This window comes from Bufo bufo, chromosome 1 (genome assembly GCF_905171765.1).
Source record: "Bufo bufo chromosome 1, aBufBuf1.1, whole genome shotgun sequence".
NCBI classification, from domain to species: domain Eukaryota; kingdom Metazoa; phylum Chordata; class Amphibia; order Anura; family Bufonidae; genus Bufo; species Bufo bufo.
Window position 1 is genome coordinate 558,063,419 of NC_053389.1, and position 18,895 is coordinate 558,082,313.

Consider the following 18,895-nt stretch of genomic DNA (forward strand, 5'->3'; position numbering starts at 1 on the left):
TATTGATGGAAGTACTCATTGCTTCTGGCACCCCCCTGAGAGCCGGCAACCGGGGCGGACAGCCTTCCCCCTTAGTACGCCACTGAGTTGAGGTATACCGTACTGTTTTTCTATTTTCTTGCCAGATATGCAACTGTAAAGTATACTGTTGGATAAAGCTTAGTTCTCATGATGTTTGGGCTCAAGGTTTGACGTATGGCATGGAAAATTCTTCTGACTTATATGCCTGACGTGCCTATTACCTAAACATTTGCTGAAAGAGTGTTTATTTGGCATAGACTGGGCTTACTTACATCAATATAAGTCTGTTTCAGCTGTATTGAAATGCATAGTTGGCTACTTTTTTTAAATACAACTTTATAAAAAAGAAGCATATGGGGAGGAACTTATCATTCCCAACGCCAGCTTTCTGGCATTAAACGGGCATTTTTATGCCACTCTCGCAGGTTTCTGTGTAAATAACAACTGGTCTACAGCTGAGGATTTCAGTTTGGCGCATGGACTGCAGGAGGAGGCGTTTTATTTATGATAAGGCTTGCACCTCGTCATAAATTCAATTCCTCCCCTGGCAATGCAGACACAACCAAGACTGACATGGTACACACCAGTCTTGTTAAATTGGGGCCATAGAGTACAATGTACATTTTTTGGGAATATATGTCCTCTATAAACAAGTGTCCCTGTCCCTCGGAAACCAAGTTCATTCATGTATCCTATGAATAGCTAGCATGTAATACTTCGTTTCCCCTGCAGAAGTCCCTACAGGGAACATGTAAGACCGTTTGTATCCTTTCCTAGTTCATTGCTAGGATTTTTTTTAAGCCAGACCCATAGGCGTCGCTACAGGGGGGCAAGGGAGGGCAATTGCTCCCCCGCTGATTCCCCTTTAAAACACTGGCCGCCGCCGCTAATACAGCGGCGATCTGTTTGTCAGTTTTGCCAAACTGAAAGTACTGCCCATGCTGCCCACCCGCTTGACTACGGGCTCCTCTGCAGTTGGCAGCCAAGTGAATCTTCCCCCGCCCACCTCAGCTGCTATTGGCTGGGAGGGAGAAGGCAGCACAGCCATTGGCTGCCTGTGTATTTCAGCCTAGCAGGGCCTGCAGAGGCAGAAAAAGAATGCTGCTTGGGGATTTAACATTAGGAAACATCGTTGCACGCCCCTCCCCCTGCCACCATGCCTAGAGGAAGAAGGCACGAGGACTGAGCACATCAGAACTGTAAGTACCTTTTCTATCTGCGATGCACCCCTGACCAGCGCCCCCTGCGTTACACCCCTGACCAGTGCCCCCTGCGTTACATGCACCCCTGACCAGCGCGCTCCTGCATTAAATGCACCCCTGACTAGCGCACTTTGCGTTACAAGCACCCCTGACCAGAGCACCCTGAGTTACACGTACCCCTGAACGCCGCACTCTGTGTTACAGAGTTTGGAGAAGTCAGGAGAAGTGAACAATATGGGACAACATAGCTTATTTGAAAAACATTCACCAATTCAGCTCACTTTCCTATTCAGTTATGTTGTCCTAGATTGTTCCCTTCTCCAAACTCTTCACCCTTTTGTGAATAAGCCTGTGAGCGTTGGTTCATTGGTCTTCTTTAGTGACATGTTTAACATATGGGATTATTTACACAGCCCTGGTGTTTGCTAAAACTGCTTTAAACTATAAAGAAAAGTTTTCAAAAGTGTTTCTTTTTTTCTCTGAAGCAATACCGAGGAAGAAAGGAAAACTCTTGAAAGCTTGTCTTTTAAGTATTAGGTTAGTACAATAAAAAGGTATCCCTGCATACCGCAATACTCTTGCATTTTGTAATCTTATTTATATATACTTATTTAGTTTTTTTCAGTAGTATGATTAAGTGGTGAAAATTATTAGTGCCCCCCCCATTTTTGACTGTGGTATCTTATGTTCCCACCACTATGTATTGTTCCTAGAGTTGCCACTGGCCAGACCCATCTGATTGCTGGGCCAGCAATCATAATGAGACAACCCGTTTGCTTTTGTCTGGTGGAGATAGCAGTTTAAGGACATTCCATCACTTTGTGAAAAGTTGCAATCTAACTGCTGGGATCCAGAGAGCTGCTAACCAATGCCAATCTCCTTTATTCTCAGGATTGATGGGGGCTAGTTCTGAAAATAAAGCAATATGGGAAACTTGTCATAATATTATTTCTGTGCCCGCTTAAATACATATATCATTTGAGCCAGTTTTTTTAGGCAGAGAGCCGGACACAACTGAGGTATGTGTACTGCACTTCAGTGCACAGATCTGGCAACCACAGACTGATGGAGCCGGACAGAAGAACGTGGCATGCAGTGTTTTCCCATCTGGTGCTATGGTGCTGGATGCATGGGAACAAACCCTAGAAAACTATGGGACCCGTTTTGGCTTCAGCTCCCCTTTGACGTTTTCTGCATCACAATGGAGGGGAACTGAGCCGGATGGCAGAATATATGTGAAACGGGCCTTACAAGTACCGTATTTTTCGCCCCATAAGACGCACTTTTTTCCTCCCAAAAATGGGGGGAAAATCCCCCTGCGTCTTATGGGGCGAATGCTGACATTTTTACACCGCAGGCTGCGATGTATGAGCGAGCGGAGAGGGTCTGGGAGGAGGAGCTGGGGCTGGCAATTGCGGCGGGCCGGTGCAGTCACTGTACTCTGGCCCCGCCGTTCCAGTGCTGCACTATACAAATATAAAATGTCTCATTTATTTAAAAGTGATTAAACATGCCCCCCCACTTTTAATATTACCGTACACCCTAACAGCTTCTGTAGAATGCAGGCAGGCAGGCCGGGCGGGTGGCAGCGTAACTCCCTGATGTCACGTGCCTGGCCGCCTACTTTATGAATGAAGCAGGCGGCGCAGGCATGTGACGTCAGTGAGTGATGCGACGGCCGCCCGGCCTGCCTACCTGCGTTATACAGAAGCTGTTAGGGTGTACGGTAATATTAGGAGTGAGGGGGCATGTTTAATCACTTTTAATTGAATGAGACATTTTATATTTGTATACTGCAGCACTGGAGCGGTGGGGGGGGGGATCTGTGGATGACAGTTTTATGGGGGACATCTGTGGATGGCACTGTTAAGGGGTGGGGGGTCTGTGGATGGCACTGTTATGGGGTGGGGGGTCTGTGGATGGCACATATATAACAGTGCCATCCACAGATCCCCCATAACAGTGCCATCCACAGATCCCCCATAACAGTGCCATCCACAGATCCCCCATAACAGTGCAATAAAGAAGAAAAGACCGGCACTCGCGATGATTATTCAATGATGCTGTAGTTTATTCAGTCACATATTATAGAGCATAGTGATGCGTTTCAGCACACACACGTGCTTTCTTCAGACTATGTAATAAGCTCCTATCCTCATCTCTTATATACACAGAAAAAAGGAGGAGTGACAAAAAAGAGGGAAATGACATCATACTGTGTGACTCCGCCCACATGGGAGCCGATACAGGTAAGACAATGAAAGATACTATACACCATAGAAGTCAATGTAAGTAAATCGATATAACAAATGAAAAAATTCATGACAAATTCAGGAATCAGGTCCGCTGAAAATAAAACATAAATATAGTGTAAGTATTTTATAGTGGAAGTTATACACCTAAGAACTAAGTGAAACTAGAGATATTGTATTCGCGATTGAGCCCCTTTGGATCCACTGTTTGTAACCGGTGGATCCAATAGGCCTCACGCTTTAAAAGTAAACTATTCCTATCACCGCCTCGGCGAGGTAATGATACGCTTTCAATAACCTGAAATCGCAACTGCGATATCGCATGACGTTTCTCATGAAAATGATGCGGTAGGGGTAACAATAAATTCTCAGTGCGGATGGTGGACTTATGCTTACTTAATCTATCTTTTATCCGCATTGAGGTTTCCCCTACATAGACTAAACCGCAGGGACATTTATGAATATATATGACGTTTTTGCTATCGCATGTGAACATGCCCTTAATTGGGATTTGTTCACCAGAATGAGGGTGAGTTAAAGTGGAACCTCTAATGACGCTCGAGCAATTGTTGCAATTTAAACACGGAAATGTACCCTGACGCGGTGTAGTCAGTGTAGTTTGTCTAAAAGTAGATTTATTAGTACCAATATCTGCTCTAATAATTTTGTCACGGATGTTATCTGCTCTTTTGAAACACATCATTGGAGGATTTTGGAATATCTCTAAATAACAGTGTCAGCCACAGATCCCCCATAACAGTGTCAGCCACAGATCCCCCCCTGTAACAGTATCCTTCACAGTTTCCCCCCCATAACAGTGTCAGTCACAGATCCCCCATAACAGTGCGTCATCCACAGATCCCCCCATAACAATGCGTCATCCACAGATCCCCCCATAACAGTGCCATCCCCAGATCCCCCCATAACAGTGTCCTTCATAGATCCCCCCATAACAGTGTCCTTCACAGATCCCCCATAATAGTGCCATCCACAGATCCCCAATAATAGTGCCATCCACAGATCCCCAATAATAGTGCCATCCACAGACCACCATTAGTTCCAAACCCACCAAAAGCACAACTTTTGGTTAAAAATATTTTTTTTCTTATTTTCCTCCCCAAAAACCTAGGTGCGTCTTATGGGCCACAGCGTCTTATAGGGCGAAAAATACGGGTATATATGTTTTACATTATGTTTAGCACTCACATCGGCATACAGGCTTTCGAGAAAAGACGAAGGAGTTATGAATGTCAGTTATGCATCACTTGTAATTGTTTTGTGGTGAGAAGATTGCAGAATGTACATAAAACAGCATTTGGTTAATTGTGGTTCCTCTCTTCTTGGTGTGTAGTGTACTGCAATAATATATTCTTATATATTGCTTTATTTTTGCTCGATAATTTTAGCTTTATAATTACAGAGGCTGAGAAAAGATACATGTCCGTCAAGTTCATGCACTATTTAAACCCCACTCCTTCAACTAATAGCCATTACACCCAATTTTGATTCACAGATGTCAAAAGTAATACATTTCTCAAATAAATATACATTTCTGCTTTACTAGACATAGGTATAATCAAATCGAATAGCATCTATTCAAATGACAGTAAGAGATGTTACAAGCTCAGTCATATTGGCTGTACCATGAACTACACTTTTCACTCATCTACTGACCCTGTGAATGGAATAGTAACTCCCAGAGGGAGAGTGAAATCAGTGCAAAGGGAGACTTAGAGACACTACGTGGGACAGGAAACTGAAAGTTGTAAAGAAGAGTATAACTATCACAAACAATAATTACTAGTTTTATATCCTGGTTCCTAACAGTCATTAGTCATAATATGTACAATATCCTGTTATTGGTCATGGAATTTTACCTGATATCTGGTCTTATGTGTAGCCACATAATGGTGAAAAGTTATGCAACTTTTTAGCAGCTTACAGGCCCTCTGAATATTTAGGATCTTTGATTGCTGTTATATAATAGAAATATGATTTGTTGCATGGTTTAGAACCATCTAAGTCTGCTTTACTAAAGTTGCATCCTAGCACAGGCGCTATAGTAGGTACAGATGTAGCCACGATTATTTTGAGAGGGTTAACGGGTTAATACAACAGAAAGATATTGCAGTAATACAAAAAATTGTGTTAAAGTGAACATCCTGGCACAGCTGATACATATAATTGTACTGAAGCCTATGCAGATGTGGAAAAGCTCTGCCATAACAAGTTACTTATATATAAAGCGAGGACTAAGGGTCCTATTACACCTGCAGATGAAGCAGGCCATTGGAAGTCTTTCTACCTGACAATCGCCTGCTCGTCAGCAGAGGAGACCACTGCTACTACATGCAGTGATCTCCTCCACAGTATGCCATTGCTTGTCCCCATACTGGTTAGTTGTTTGCTGGCAGCAGATCGTGATTAGGCAGCACAATCAGCCACGGGCAAACAAGGATTTTTAAACCTGTTAAAAAATTCTGATTACCCGATTGGGCAATCGGCGGCAGTATTACACTGCCAGATCATCGCTAATGAGCGTTCGTACAAACACTTGTTAGCAATAATCTGAACGATTATCTTCAGGTGTAACAGGGCCTTAAATCAGCTACACTGGCAGAGATTATTTTACTGTTGAGTAAGGCATGTATAGTGCCATATCACTAAGGTTCCTAACAAAACCAAGATCTTTATCTGTGGAGTCGAATAGAGCTCAGTTGGGCTCTCAGTTCTGATGAAATAGGCAAAATGGTGCGTCACCAAGGAAATAACTAGAGATGAGCGAATTTCTTAAAAGTTCTATTTGGCTGATTTGCCGAATTTCACGTAAAAAATTTGCTACGTTACAAATTACTTTTGGGAAGTAGCGGATGTAATGACAGGGAGCTGCAATAGCGCCGCTCCCGTCACTGTACCCCTCAGATGCCGAGTTCACACATGATCGTGGCATCTGAGTGTAAAATTAAGGGTACTTCACACTTGTGTCGCCGGAACTGCCTGCCGGCAAAATGTATGCAAACTAATGGCATTTGTCAGACAGATCCGGATGCGGATCCATCTGACAAATGCATTGAAATGCCAGATCCATCTCTCCGATGTCATCCGGAAAAATGGATCCGGTATAAATATTTTTTGCAGAATCCCGGATCCGTTTTGCCGGAACGCTTAGTGCCGGATCTGTCATTAATACACTTCAATGTAAATTAATGCCGGATCCGGCATTCCGTCAAATGTTCAGTCTTTTTGGCCGGAGATAAAACCGTAGCATGCTGCGGTATTTTCTCCATCCTGAAATGGCAAAAAGAGTGAACTGAAGACATCCTGATGCATCCTGAACGGATTGCTCTCCATTCAGAATGCATTAGGATAAAACTGATCATTTCCGGTATAGAGCTCCTAGGACGGAACTCAATGCAGGAAAATACTAACGCAAGTGTGAAAGTACCCTAACAATAAAAAATAAATTAAATCAAACTTACCGCCTCCATTTCCTCACGGCGGGCCGGCCGCCTCTATCTTGCTTGAAGATATCAGTCAAAATCCTGTGCAGCGCGAAATTACGTCATCACGCAGGCTGGCGTGGTTTATGTATGGCGTAATCTCGCGCCGCACAGGATTTCGGCCGAGATCTTCAAGCAAGATGGAGGCTGGCAGCCCGTCGTGAGCAAATGGAGGAGGTAAGTTTGAATTTTTTGTTTTTTTAGACTATTTCAGGTTAAATCGATTCTCTGAAACTAAGCACGAGGAAATTCGACTTCAAGGCGAATCAAATTTATCCACTTTGTGGGATTCGATTCGGGCATCTCTAGCCATAACTATAGCTATAGCACTTGCTATGGGCCCAAAGGTTGAGACGGCCCAATCAGCTGCATGAACATTGTACCTTTTTGTAGGGAATAACAATATGGCTTTTTTTTGTTTGTTTGTTTTTGCTATAATGTGGGTTTTCATATATATGGTGCTATTACGTGCCTATAATATTTTCTGCCTATGCTGCACTAGGTGGTAGGGGCACTTATTTTGCTATGGGGCCGTATGAATTATAGTTATGCCCCTCTGCATCGCATACAATTTCAAGTTCTGATATTCCTTTTGGTTGGGTGAATATACTTGCCTGGCATTTGCTAATTTTACAGAAGCTCCAACATGAAAGAAGCAATGACCACGTACATTGCAAGGGCTTACAACTTGGTTTGCATCTTCTTTTTATTAATAAAAAGAAGATGCAAACACACAGGGAGATACTAAGCCATAAATAGATTAAAAAGAGAGAAGTCAGGCCTCTTTCACACGGGCGTGTCCGGATTAGGTCCGGATGCGTCCCGGTGCATTGCGGAAAACCCGCGCGAGTAAGAACGCAATTGCAGTCAGTTTTGACTGCGATTGCGTTCCGATGTTCAGTTTTTATCGTGCGGGTGCAATGTGTTTTGCACGCGCGTGATAAAAAACCGACTGTGGTACCCAGACCCGAACTTCTTTACAGAAGTTCAGGTTTGGGTTAGTTGTAGTGTAGATTGTATTATTTCCCCTTATAACATGGTTATAAGGGTAAATAATAGCATTCTGAATACAGAATGCATAGTACAATAGGGCTGAAGGGGTTAAAAAATAATAATAATAATTTAACTCACCTTAATACACTTGTTCGCGCAGCCCGGCTTCTCTTCTGTCTTCATCTGTGAGCAATAGGACCTTTGATGACGTCACTGCGTTCATCACATGGTCCATCACATGATCCATCACCATGGTGATGGATCATGTGATGAGCGTAGTGACGTCATCAAAGGTCCTATTGCTCACAGATGAAGACAGAAGAGATGCCGGCTGCGCGAACAAGTGGATTAAGGTGAGTTAAATTATTATTATTATTTTTTTAACCCCTCCAGCCCTATTGTACTATGCATTCTGTATTCAGAATGCTATTATTTTCCCTTATAACCATGTTATAAGGGGAAATAATAATGATCGGGTCCCCATCCCGATCGTCACCTAGAAACCGTGCGTGAAAATCGCACCGCATCCGCACTTGTTTGCGGATGCTTGCGATTTTCACGCAACCCCATTCATTCCTATTGGACTGCGTTACGTGAAAAACGCACAAAGAGGAGCATGCTGCGATTTTCACGCAACGCACAAGTGATGCGTGAAAATCACCGCTCGTGTGCACAGCCCCATAGAAATGAATGGGTCAGGATTCAGTGCGGGTGCAATGCGTTCAACTCACGCATCACATCTGCGCGGAATACTCGCCCGTGTGAAAGGGGCCTTAAGGTAAAGCTAATACTCCATATCTGTTCTCGGTCTGTCTCCTCTAAATTTCGGTTCAACATCAGAGAACTTTACAGAGGAAATATATTCTCTTCAAAGCTTATTAAGGCTTCTAGGTATGTTTCGAGTGCAAGCATTTCTTAATTTCACACCAACACAAGAAATGTATGCAGTGTTACTTCCAAAGATGACTTCACGTCATTGGAGGAGCCTGGTAGAGATGTGAGCAGTGTCATGAGATCACTTCATTGTTACTGAGCTCTTGTAAATAACCTGACTGTTCTCATCCCTTCAGAGCTGTCATTAATCTGACACTCAGTAACCCTGATTAAATGTAAAGTACTAGGTCTTAGGTAAGGGGCATCATGCCATACACATCATCCGATCTTGCCCACAATGCCTCTTATTGCATGCTGATACTAATAACTAATTGATAATTGAAGTCAACAGTAACTTATAAGATTTCTAGTAATAAACCTGCCGATCTTGCCTCCTGAGCTAATGTAGTTTTCAGGGGCGTAGCTAATGGCTCATGGGCCCTGGTGCAAGAGTTCAGCTTGAGGCCCCCCTTCCCTCAGTGCTTTGTGGCCAAGGCCAGGAAGCCCATAGCCTTCGTGCTGCCCGAGGCTAAAATTGAAACGGCACCCCAGCCCCCTTCCCTTGAGCCAGAGGTGTAACTTGACCAGCATGGACTTTCTATAATAATGTTGTCTTCTTATGCACCACAAGGGTCTTTGGGCCACCTCAGGCTCCTGGGCCCGGTAGCGACTGCTACCTCTGCACCTCCTATAGCTACGCCCCTGGTAGTTTTATACATTATACCATGTAACCTAGGCCATAAAGCAACGCTCAAGTCACCACAAACAGATAGATTATAGAACAGTAGACTCTAGTGGACACCATGTCTAGAACTATCAGGTAGAACATATCCAAGATCTGAGTCCATAAATACCAGAACATTTATTGATCTGAAGGACACCATAAGAGAATTGATATGAGCATGCCCACTGTAATGTTTTTTTTAGAAACTGGTATTACAAATTCACATGTTCAGAATATTTTCTAACCTAGCCTGAAAATTCCTGCCACATTATCACACAGAAAACAACACCAGCACAAGGCAAATACCAGTACCAGGTCCTCAAATACACTGAACCGCGTGTGGCCAGATGAACGATTAGAGTAGGTTGTCCTCATTGTAAGGATTGTATAATCGTCGTGCAGCCTCTGTTCCCTTGTGGAAGTTATTTAAAGCCTTGTGAGCGGAGATGTCACACAGGTGCTATGTGCTCCCGCTCTCATTGATGCTACTGTACTGGCTTCACCTTCCTCCATGTATTCTGTTACCTAACGAAGCTTTCATTTACAGTCGTGTCTCTGGCTCCAGCTTGTATTCTGCTCAAGGTCTTTTTGTCAGCTTTCATGTCTCTCTCGTTTACACAATTCACAAGAAGGCACATATACTGAAGGGTTCCAGAAAGACAGATCAGAGGCGTGTACAGATGTAGCAGGGTTAACACTCATGCTTTAGGAGACATGTTGTCTAAACGAAATGCAACTAAATGCGTTAAGCAATTGCTTTTCAATGATAACGCGATGAGTGTAAGTGTTAACCCTGCTACATCTGTATGTATTGTACACATTGTTCAGATATAATCAACCAGGATCCTAAGGGCACATACATAATACATGCTAAGCCAGCAATCTGCACAGGCTTATGATCACATACGGTCCATGTCACCATGTAGCCATCATCATAATCAACGTGCAGTGGTTCCATTTTATCCTGCGACACCACAGTCCATGCCCCGCCATCCCTCCCTCCGGTACACACACACACTGTGCCAGCAGCAAGAAATCCTCAAACTCCAACAAGTCATTAATATAGCTGCAAAAACAAAGTTACTCAGTCAACTACTGAATGTAACGCTGCATTGCAGGGCTGGGCTTATTTCTGGTGATCATTCCCATGTGAGATGCTTAAAGCATGCCATCCTGCAGGTGCCCAACTCATGCCCATGTTTACATTCTGCATACTCATGTCACCTTGTGTCATCGCAGAACATGATGCCACTACAACAAAGCTACGAAGCAGTGCATGCTGCACAAAGCATATACAGGGGGTCTATGGCAGGCATAGAACACTGGCACGGCAGCATGTGTATAGGGAAGGAGCACTCCTACCTTGTTTTACACACTTGACTCTGATGGGGTCCTTGCAATGTTTGATGACAGCCAGTACATCCCTGATAGTGAGTCCAGCCACTGGGGTATCATTCACCTCCAACAATAGTTCCTCGGGTACCAGTTTGCCACTCTGATAAGACACCTTCCCAGGCTTTACCTCCCCAAGGTGAGGAAATTGGCCATTCTCAGCACCCCCTCTGATGTCAAAGCCAAGCTCCCCTTCCAGGCTTCTGTCAATCACACACTCATGGACTTTGTTGGTCCAGTGGTTTTTCTTCTTCAGGTTCTTGGACATGGCCCCTGGTTCTGTGGCGGAGAGGAAGAGGGGGTTCCTCGGTGGTTCCTGATGAATGGCCAGGCTTTGGGGATGGGGAGGCAGCAGCAGCAGGAATGAGAAGGAGGAGAAGTAGTGTAGCCTCTTGCTCCAGCTCTTTGTGGGTATACACTATATGTATGCATGCATGTGTAAGTGTCACTAGCTGTTATCCATGCTGGCAGCTGGCACAGTGAGTGTGTGTAAGCGTGTGTGTGTGTGTGTACTAGTTGTACAGTAATAACTGGCAGAGGGGCAGAGGGAGGGGAAGGATGGAGAGCAGCAAGGGGAGGAGGAGGAGGAGGGATGGGAGCTGTCTGCTCTCCTCTCTTTCTAACCCGGTAGTGAAGTGTGAGAGAGAGGCTGTGTGTGTTTGCCAGGCAACCAGAGAGGAGGAGGCCAGCACCAGAGCAGCAGCCCAGGCTGTGCATTCCCTGAACTCTACTTATTGTGCCCGCATACTGCAGTCTGCAATCTACAGCACTAGTGAGCTGATCTAGCTGCAGGATATAGCCTGCTGTATACAGTGTAACAGCACTGATTAGAATGTAGCCTGTTATACACAATAGTTCTAGATCCTATGGCAGTAAAGGACCCATTCCTCTGCATACTAGAATATAGCCTGCTGTATACAGTGTAACAGGACTGAATCCTAGTGAACTATGGGACCTATTAGAATGTAGCCTGTTATACACAATAGTTCTAGATCCTATGGCAGTAAAGGACCCATTCCTCTGCATTCTAGAATATAGCCTGCTATGTACAGTGTAACAGCACTGATTCCTAGTGAACTATGGGACCTATTAGAATGTAGCCTATTATACACAATAGTTCTAGATCCTATGGCAGTAAAGGACCCATTCCTCTGCATACTAGAATATAGCCTGCTATATACAGTGTAACAGCACTGATTCCTAGTGAACTATGGGACCTATTAGAATGTAGCCTGTTATACACAATAGTTCTAGATCCTATGGCAGTAAAGGGCCCATTCCTCTGCATACTAGAATATAGCCTGCTATATACAGTGTAACAGCACTGATTCCTAGTGAACTATGGGACCTATTAGAATGTAGCCTGTTATACACAATAGTTCTAGATCCTATGGCAGTAAAGGACCCATTCCTCTGCATTCTAGAATATAGCCTGCTATGTACAGTGTAACAGCACTGATTCCTAGTGAACTATGGGACCTATTAGAATGTAGCCCATTATACACAATAGTTCTAGATCCTATGGCAGTAAAGGACCCATTACTCTGCATACTAGAATATAGCCTGCTGTATACAGTGTAACAGGACTGATTCCTAGTGAACTATGGGACCTATTAGAATGTAGCCTATTATACACAATAGTTCTAGATCCTATGGCAGTAAAGGACCCATTCCTCTGCATACTAGAATATAGCCTGCTATATACAGTGTAACAGCACTGATTCCTAGTGAACTATGGGACCTATTAGAATGTAGCCTGTTATACACAATAGTTCTAGATCCTATGGCAGTAAAGGACCCATTCCTCTGCATACTAGAATATAGCCTGCTATATACAGTGTAACAGCACTGATTCCTAGTGAACTATGGGACCTATTAGAATGTAGCCTGTTATACACAATAGTTCTAGATCCTATGACAGTAAAGGGCCCATTCCTCTGCATTCTAGAATATAGCCTGCTATATACAGTGTAACAGCACTGATTCCTAGTGAACTATGGGACCTATTAGAATGTAGCCTATTATACACAATAGTTCTAGATCCTATGGCAGTAAAGGACCCATTCCTCTGCATACTAGAATATAGCCTGCTGTATACAGTGTAACAGCACTGATTCCTAGTGAACTATGGGACCTACTAGAATGTAGCCTGTTATACACAATAGTTCTAGATCCTATGGCAGTAAAGGACCCATTCCTCTGCATACTAGAATATAGACTGCTATATACAGTGTAACAGCACTGATTCCTAGTGAACTATGGGACCTATTAGAATGTAGCCTATTATACACAATAGTTCTAGATCCTATGGCAGTAAAGGACCCATTCCTCTGCATACTAGAATATAGCCTGCTATGTACAGTGTAACAGGACTGATTCCTAGTGAACTATGGGACCTATTAGAATGTAGCCTGTTATACACAATAGTTCTAGATCCTATGACAGTAAAGGGCCCATTCCTCTGCATTCTAGAATATAGCCTGCTATATACAGTGTAACAGCACTGATTCCTAGTGAACTATGGGACCTATTAGAATGTAGCCTATTATACACAATAGTTCTAGATCCTATGGCAGTAAAGGACCCATTCCTCTGCATACTAGAATATAGCCTGCTGTATACAGTGTAACAGCACTGATTCCTAGTGAACTATGGGACCTACTAGAATGTAGCCTGTTATACACAATAGTTCTAGATCCTATGGCAGTAAAGGACCCATTCCTCTGCATACTAGAATATAGACTGCTATATACAGTGTAACAGCACTGATTCCTAGTGAACTATGGGACCTATTAGAATGTAGCCTATTATACACAATAGTTCTAGATCCTATGGCAGTAAAGGACCCATTCCTCTGCATACTAGAATATAGCCTGCTATGTACAGTGTAACAGGACTGATTCCTAGTGAACTATGGGACCTACTAGAATGTAGCCTATTATACACAATAGTTCTAGATCCTATGGCAGTAAAGGACCCATTCCTCTGCATACTAGAATATAGCCTGCTGTATACAGTGTAACAGCACTGATTCCTAGTGAACTATGGGACCTATTAGAATGTAGCCTGTTATACACAATAGTTCTAGATCCTATGGCAGTAAAGGACCCATTCCTCTGCATACTAGAATATAGCCTGCTATGTACAGTGTAACAGCACTGATTCCTAGTGAACTATGGGACCTATTAGAATGTAGCCTATTATACACAATAGTTCTAGATCCTATGGCAGTAAAGGACCCATTCCTCTGCATACTAGAATATAGCCTGCTATGTACAGTGTAACAGGACTGATTCCTAGTGAACTATGGGACCTACTAGAATGTAGCCTATTATACACAATAGTTCTAGATCCTATGGCAGTAAAGGACCCATTCCTCTGCATACTAGAATATAGCCTGCTATATACAGTGTAACAGCACTGATTCCTAGTGAACTATGGGACCTATTAGAATGTAGCCTGTTATACACAATAGTTCTAGATCCTATGGCAGTAAAGGACCCATTCCTCTGCATACTAGAATATAGCCTGCTATATACAGTGTAACAGGACTGATTCCAAGTGAACTATAGGACCTATTAGAATGTAGCCTATTATACACAATAGTTCTAGATCCTATGGCAGTAAAGGACCCATTCCTCTGCATACTAGAATATAGCCTGCTGTATACAGTGTAACAGCACTGATTCCTAGTGAACTATGGGACCTATTAGAATGTAGCCTATTATACACAATAGTTCTAGATCCTATGGCAGTAAAGGGCCCATTCCTCTGCATACTAGAATATAGCCTGCTATATACAGTGTAACAGCACTGATTCCTAGTGAACTATGGGACCTATTAGAATGTAGCCTATTATACTACATATTGGGCAGTATATTGGGCAGACTAGATGGGCCAAATGGTTCTTATCTGCCGACACATTCTATGTTTCTATGTTTCTATACACAATAGTTCTAGATCCTATGGCAGTAAAGGACCCATTCCTCTGCATACTAGAATATAGCCTGCTGTATACAGTGTAACAGCACTGATTCCTAGTGAACTATGGGACCTATTAGAATGTAGCCTATTATACACAATAGTTCTAGATCCTATGGCAGTAAAAGACCCATTCCTCTGCATACTAGAATATAGCCTGCTATATACAGTGTTACAGCACTGATTCCTAGTAAACTATGGGACCTATTAGAATGTAGCCTGTTATACACAATAGTTCTAGATCCTATGACAGTAAAGGACCCATTCCTCTGCATACTAGAATATAGCCTGCCATATACAGTGTAACAGGACTGATTCCAAGTGAACTATGGGACCTATTAGAATGTAGCCTGTTATACACAATAGTTCTAGATCCTATGACAGTAAAGGACCCATTCCTCTGCATACTAGAATATAGCCTGCTATATACAGTGTAACAGCACTGATTCCTAGTGAACTATGGGACCTATTAGAATGTAGCCTGTTATACACAATAGTTCTAGATCCTATGGCAGTAAAGGACCCATTCCTCTGCATACTAGAATATAGCCTGCTATATACAGTGTAACAGGACTGATTCCAAGTGAACTATGGGACCTATTAGAATGTAGCCTATTATACACAATAGTTCTAGATCCTATGGCAGTAAAGGACCCATTCCTCTGCATACTAGAATATAGCCTGCTGTATACAGTGTAACAGCACTGAATCCTAGTGAACTATGGGACCTATTAGAATGTAGCCTATTATACACAATAGTTCTAGATCCTATGACAGTAAAGGACCCATTCCTCTGCATACTAGAATATAGCCTGCTATATACAGTGTAACAGCACTGATTCCTAGTGAACTATGGGACCTATTAGAATGTAGCCTATTATACTACATATTGGGCAGTATATTGGGCAGACTAGATGGGCCAAATGGTTCTTATCTGCCGACACATTCTATGTTTCTATGTTTCTATACACAATAGTTCTAGATCCTATGGCAGTAAAGGACCCATTCCTCTGCATACTAGAATATAGCCTGCTGTATACAGTGTAACAGCACTGATTCCTAGTGAACTATGGGACCTATTAGAATGTAGCCTATTATACACAATAGTTCTAGATCCTATGGCAGTAAAAGACCCATTCCTCTGCATACTAGAATATAGCCTGCTATATACAGTGTTACAGCACTGATTCCTAGTAAACTATGGGACCTATTAGAATGTAGCCTGTTATACACAATAGTTCTAGATCCTATGACAGTAAAGGACCCATTCCTCTGCATACTAGAATATAGCCTGCCATATACAGTGTAACAGGACTGATTCCAAGTGAACTATGGGACCTATTAGAATGTAGCCTGTTATACACAATAGTTCTAGATCCTATGACAGTAAAGGACCCATTCCTCTGCATACTAGAATATAGCCTGCTATATACAGTGTAACAGCACTGATTCCTAGTGAACTATGGGACCTATTAGAATGTAGCCTGTTATACACAATAGTTCTAGATCCTATGGCAGTAAAGGACCCATTCCTCTGCATACTAGAATATAGCCTGCTATATACAGTGTAACAGGACTGATTCCAAGTGAACTATGGGACCTATTAGAATGTAGCCTATTATACACAATAGTTCTAGATCCTATGGCAGTAAAGGACCCATTCCTCTGCATACTAGAATATAGCCTGCTGTATACAGTGTAACAGCACTGAATCCTAGTGAACTATGGGACCTATTAGAATGTAGCCTATTATACACAATAGTTCTAGATCCTATGACAGTAAAGGACCCATTCCTCTGCATACTAGAATATAGCCTGCTATATACAGTGTAACAGCACTGATTCCTAGTGAACTATGGGACCTATTAGAATGTAGCCTATTATACTACATATTGGGCAGTATATTGGGCAGACTAGATGGGCCAAATGGTTCTTATCTGCCGACACATTCTATGTTTCTATGTTTCTATACACAATAGTTCTAGATCATATGGCAGTAAAGGGCCCATTCCTCTGCATACTAGAATATAGCCTGCTATATACAGTGTAACAGCACTGATTCCTAGTGAACTATGAGACCTATTAGAATGTAGCCTATTATACACAATAGTTCTAGATCCTATGGCAGTAAAAGACCCATTCCTCTGCATACTAGAATATAGCCTGCTGTATACAGTGTAACAGCACTGATTCCTAGTGAACTATGGGACCTATTAGAATGTAGCCTGTTATACACAATAGTTCTAGATCCTATGGCAGTAAAGGACCCATTCCTCTGCATACTAGAATATAGCCTGCTATATACAGTGTAACAGCACTGATTCCTAGTGATCTATGGGACCTATTAGAATGTAGCCTGTTATACACAATAGTTCTAGATCCTATGGCAGTAAAGGACCCATTACTCTGCATACTAGAATATAGCCTGCTATATACAGTATAACAGCACTGATTCCTAGTGAACTATGGGACCTATTAGAAATTAGCCTATTATACACAATAGTTCTAGATCCTATGACAGTAAAGGACCCATTCCTCTGCATACTAGAATATAGCCTGCTATATACAGTGTAACAGCACTGATTCCTAGTGAACTATGGGACCTATTAGAATGTAGCCTATTATACACAATAGTTCTAGATCCTATGGCAGTAAAGGACCCATTCCTCTGCATACTAGAATATAGCCTGCTATATACAGTGTAACAGCACTGATTCCTAGTGAACTATGGGACCTATCCGATGGATAAAAAAGCAGATAATCTGCTAAAAAGGCTTCATACTTACCTAGCTGTTCGGTTCACAACTAGACAAGCTGTTGGAAACAAATTCGGAAGAAAAAGCCTTGAATTTTCCTCAGTTCATGACTAAGGATCGTGGAAAATTTTTTCGCCCCTTTAGAAGACAATCTTATCACAGAGGAAGTTTTCGCGGACGATCCGGCAGAGGCAGAACAGATAGAAAATTCCGTCCTGGTTCATCTGAAGGAACAAGGGGGAAAGGAGACATCAATAAGAACCCCAAATCAGGTTTCTGACGCCAGAAGTCACTCAGTAGGAGGACGTCTGTCTCACTTCTATGCAAACTGGGAAAAGATCACCACGGACAAGTGGACCCTGGACGTAATAAGAGACAGATATTCTCTAGAGTTTCAGAATTACCCAAGAAACAGGTTTCTTTATCAAAATGAAGATCCTCGAATCAGTCATCTTGTGGAACAGTTCCTGAAAAAAGGAGCCCTGGAACTAGTACCAAGGGGTCAAGAAAAGCAAGGAGTTTACTCCCGATTGTTTCCTGTCCCAAAGGCAGACGGAATATGGCGTCTTATTATAGACCTCAGATACCTGAACCACTATCTAAAGAAGATCCATTTCAAAATGGAGTCCATAAGATCCGTCACATCTGCTCTCCAACAAAACCAGGTTATGGCTTCCCTAGATTTAGAAGATGCCTACCTACATGTGCCCATAAAAGCTACCTCAAGACGGTTCCTGAGGGTGGCAGTCGGCAAAGCAGGAAAGATTCTGCACCTACAATTCAAAGCATTGCCTTTCTGGCTAACATCCGCACCCCGGATATTTATCAATATTTCTGTGATGGCAGCAGTGTATCCACGAGCCATTCAAGTATATCCGTATCTGGACGACTGGTTAATTGTGGCAGCTTCGCAGGGGCAGCTGGAAGCTCATCTCCACACAGTCATAGCTCTTCTCCAGTCCCTCGGTTTCCTGGTGAATTGGGGAAAATCCCAGCTTTCTCTGATGACGTCAAAGAAGTTCCTGGGGTTATTAATAGACACCCGCTGCATTAAAATTTTCCTTCCTCCAGAGAAGATTCAGACTCTGAGACGGGAAGTAAGGACTTTAATGTCCATACACAAGCCATCTGTCCGCAGAGTAATGAAAACCGTGGGCCATCTGACCTCTACTATAGATGCAGTGCCATGGGCGAAAAACCG

The 18,895-nt window shown here is 42.8% G+C and overlaps 1 protein-coding gene across 4 annotated transcripts in view; it reads right to left on the minus strand.

Moving 5' to 3' along the window:
* The window catches only part of MAGI2 (membrane associated guanylate kinase, WW and PDZ domain containing 2), a 1,066,131-nt gene extending 1,054,616 nt beyond the window's left edge, over positions 1 to 11,515 (minus strand). For all 4 annotated transcript variants that reach the window (XM_040413058.1, XM_040413064.1, XM_040413057.1 and 1 more), the window contains exon 1: positions 10,928 to 11,515. In XM_040413058.1, the coding sequence (XP_040268992.1) occupies positions 10,928 to 11,225 (298 nt within the window). In that variant the 5' untranslated portion in view covers positions 11,226 to 11,515. The remainder of the gene's footprint in view (positions 1 to 10,927) is intronic.
* Between the last annotated feature and the right edge of the window lie 7,380 nt (positions 11,516 to 18,895).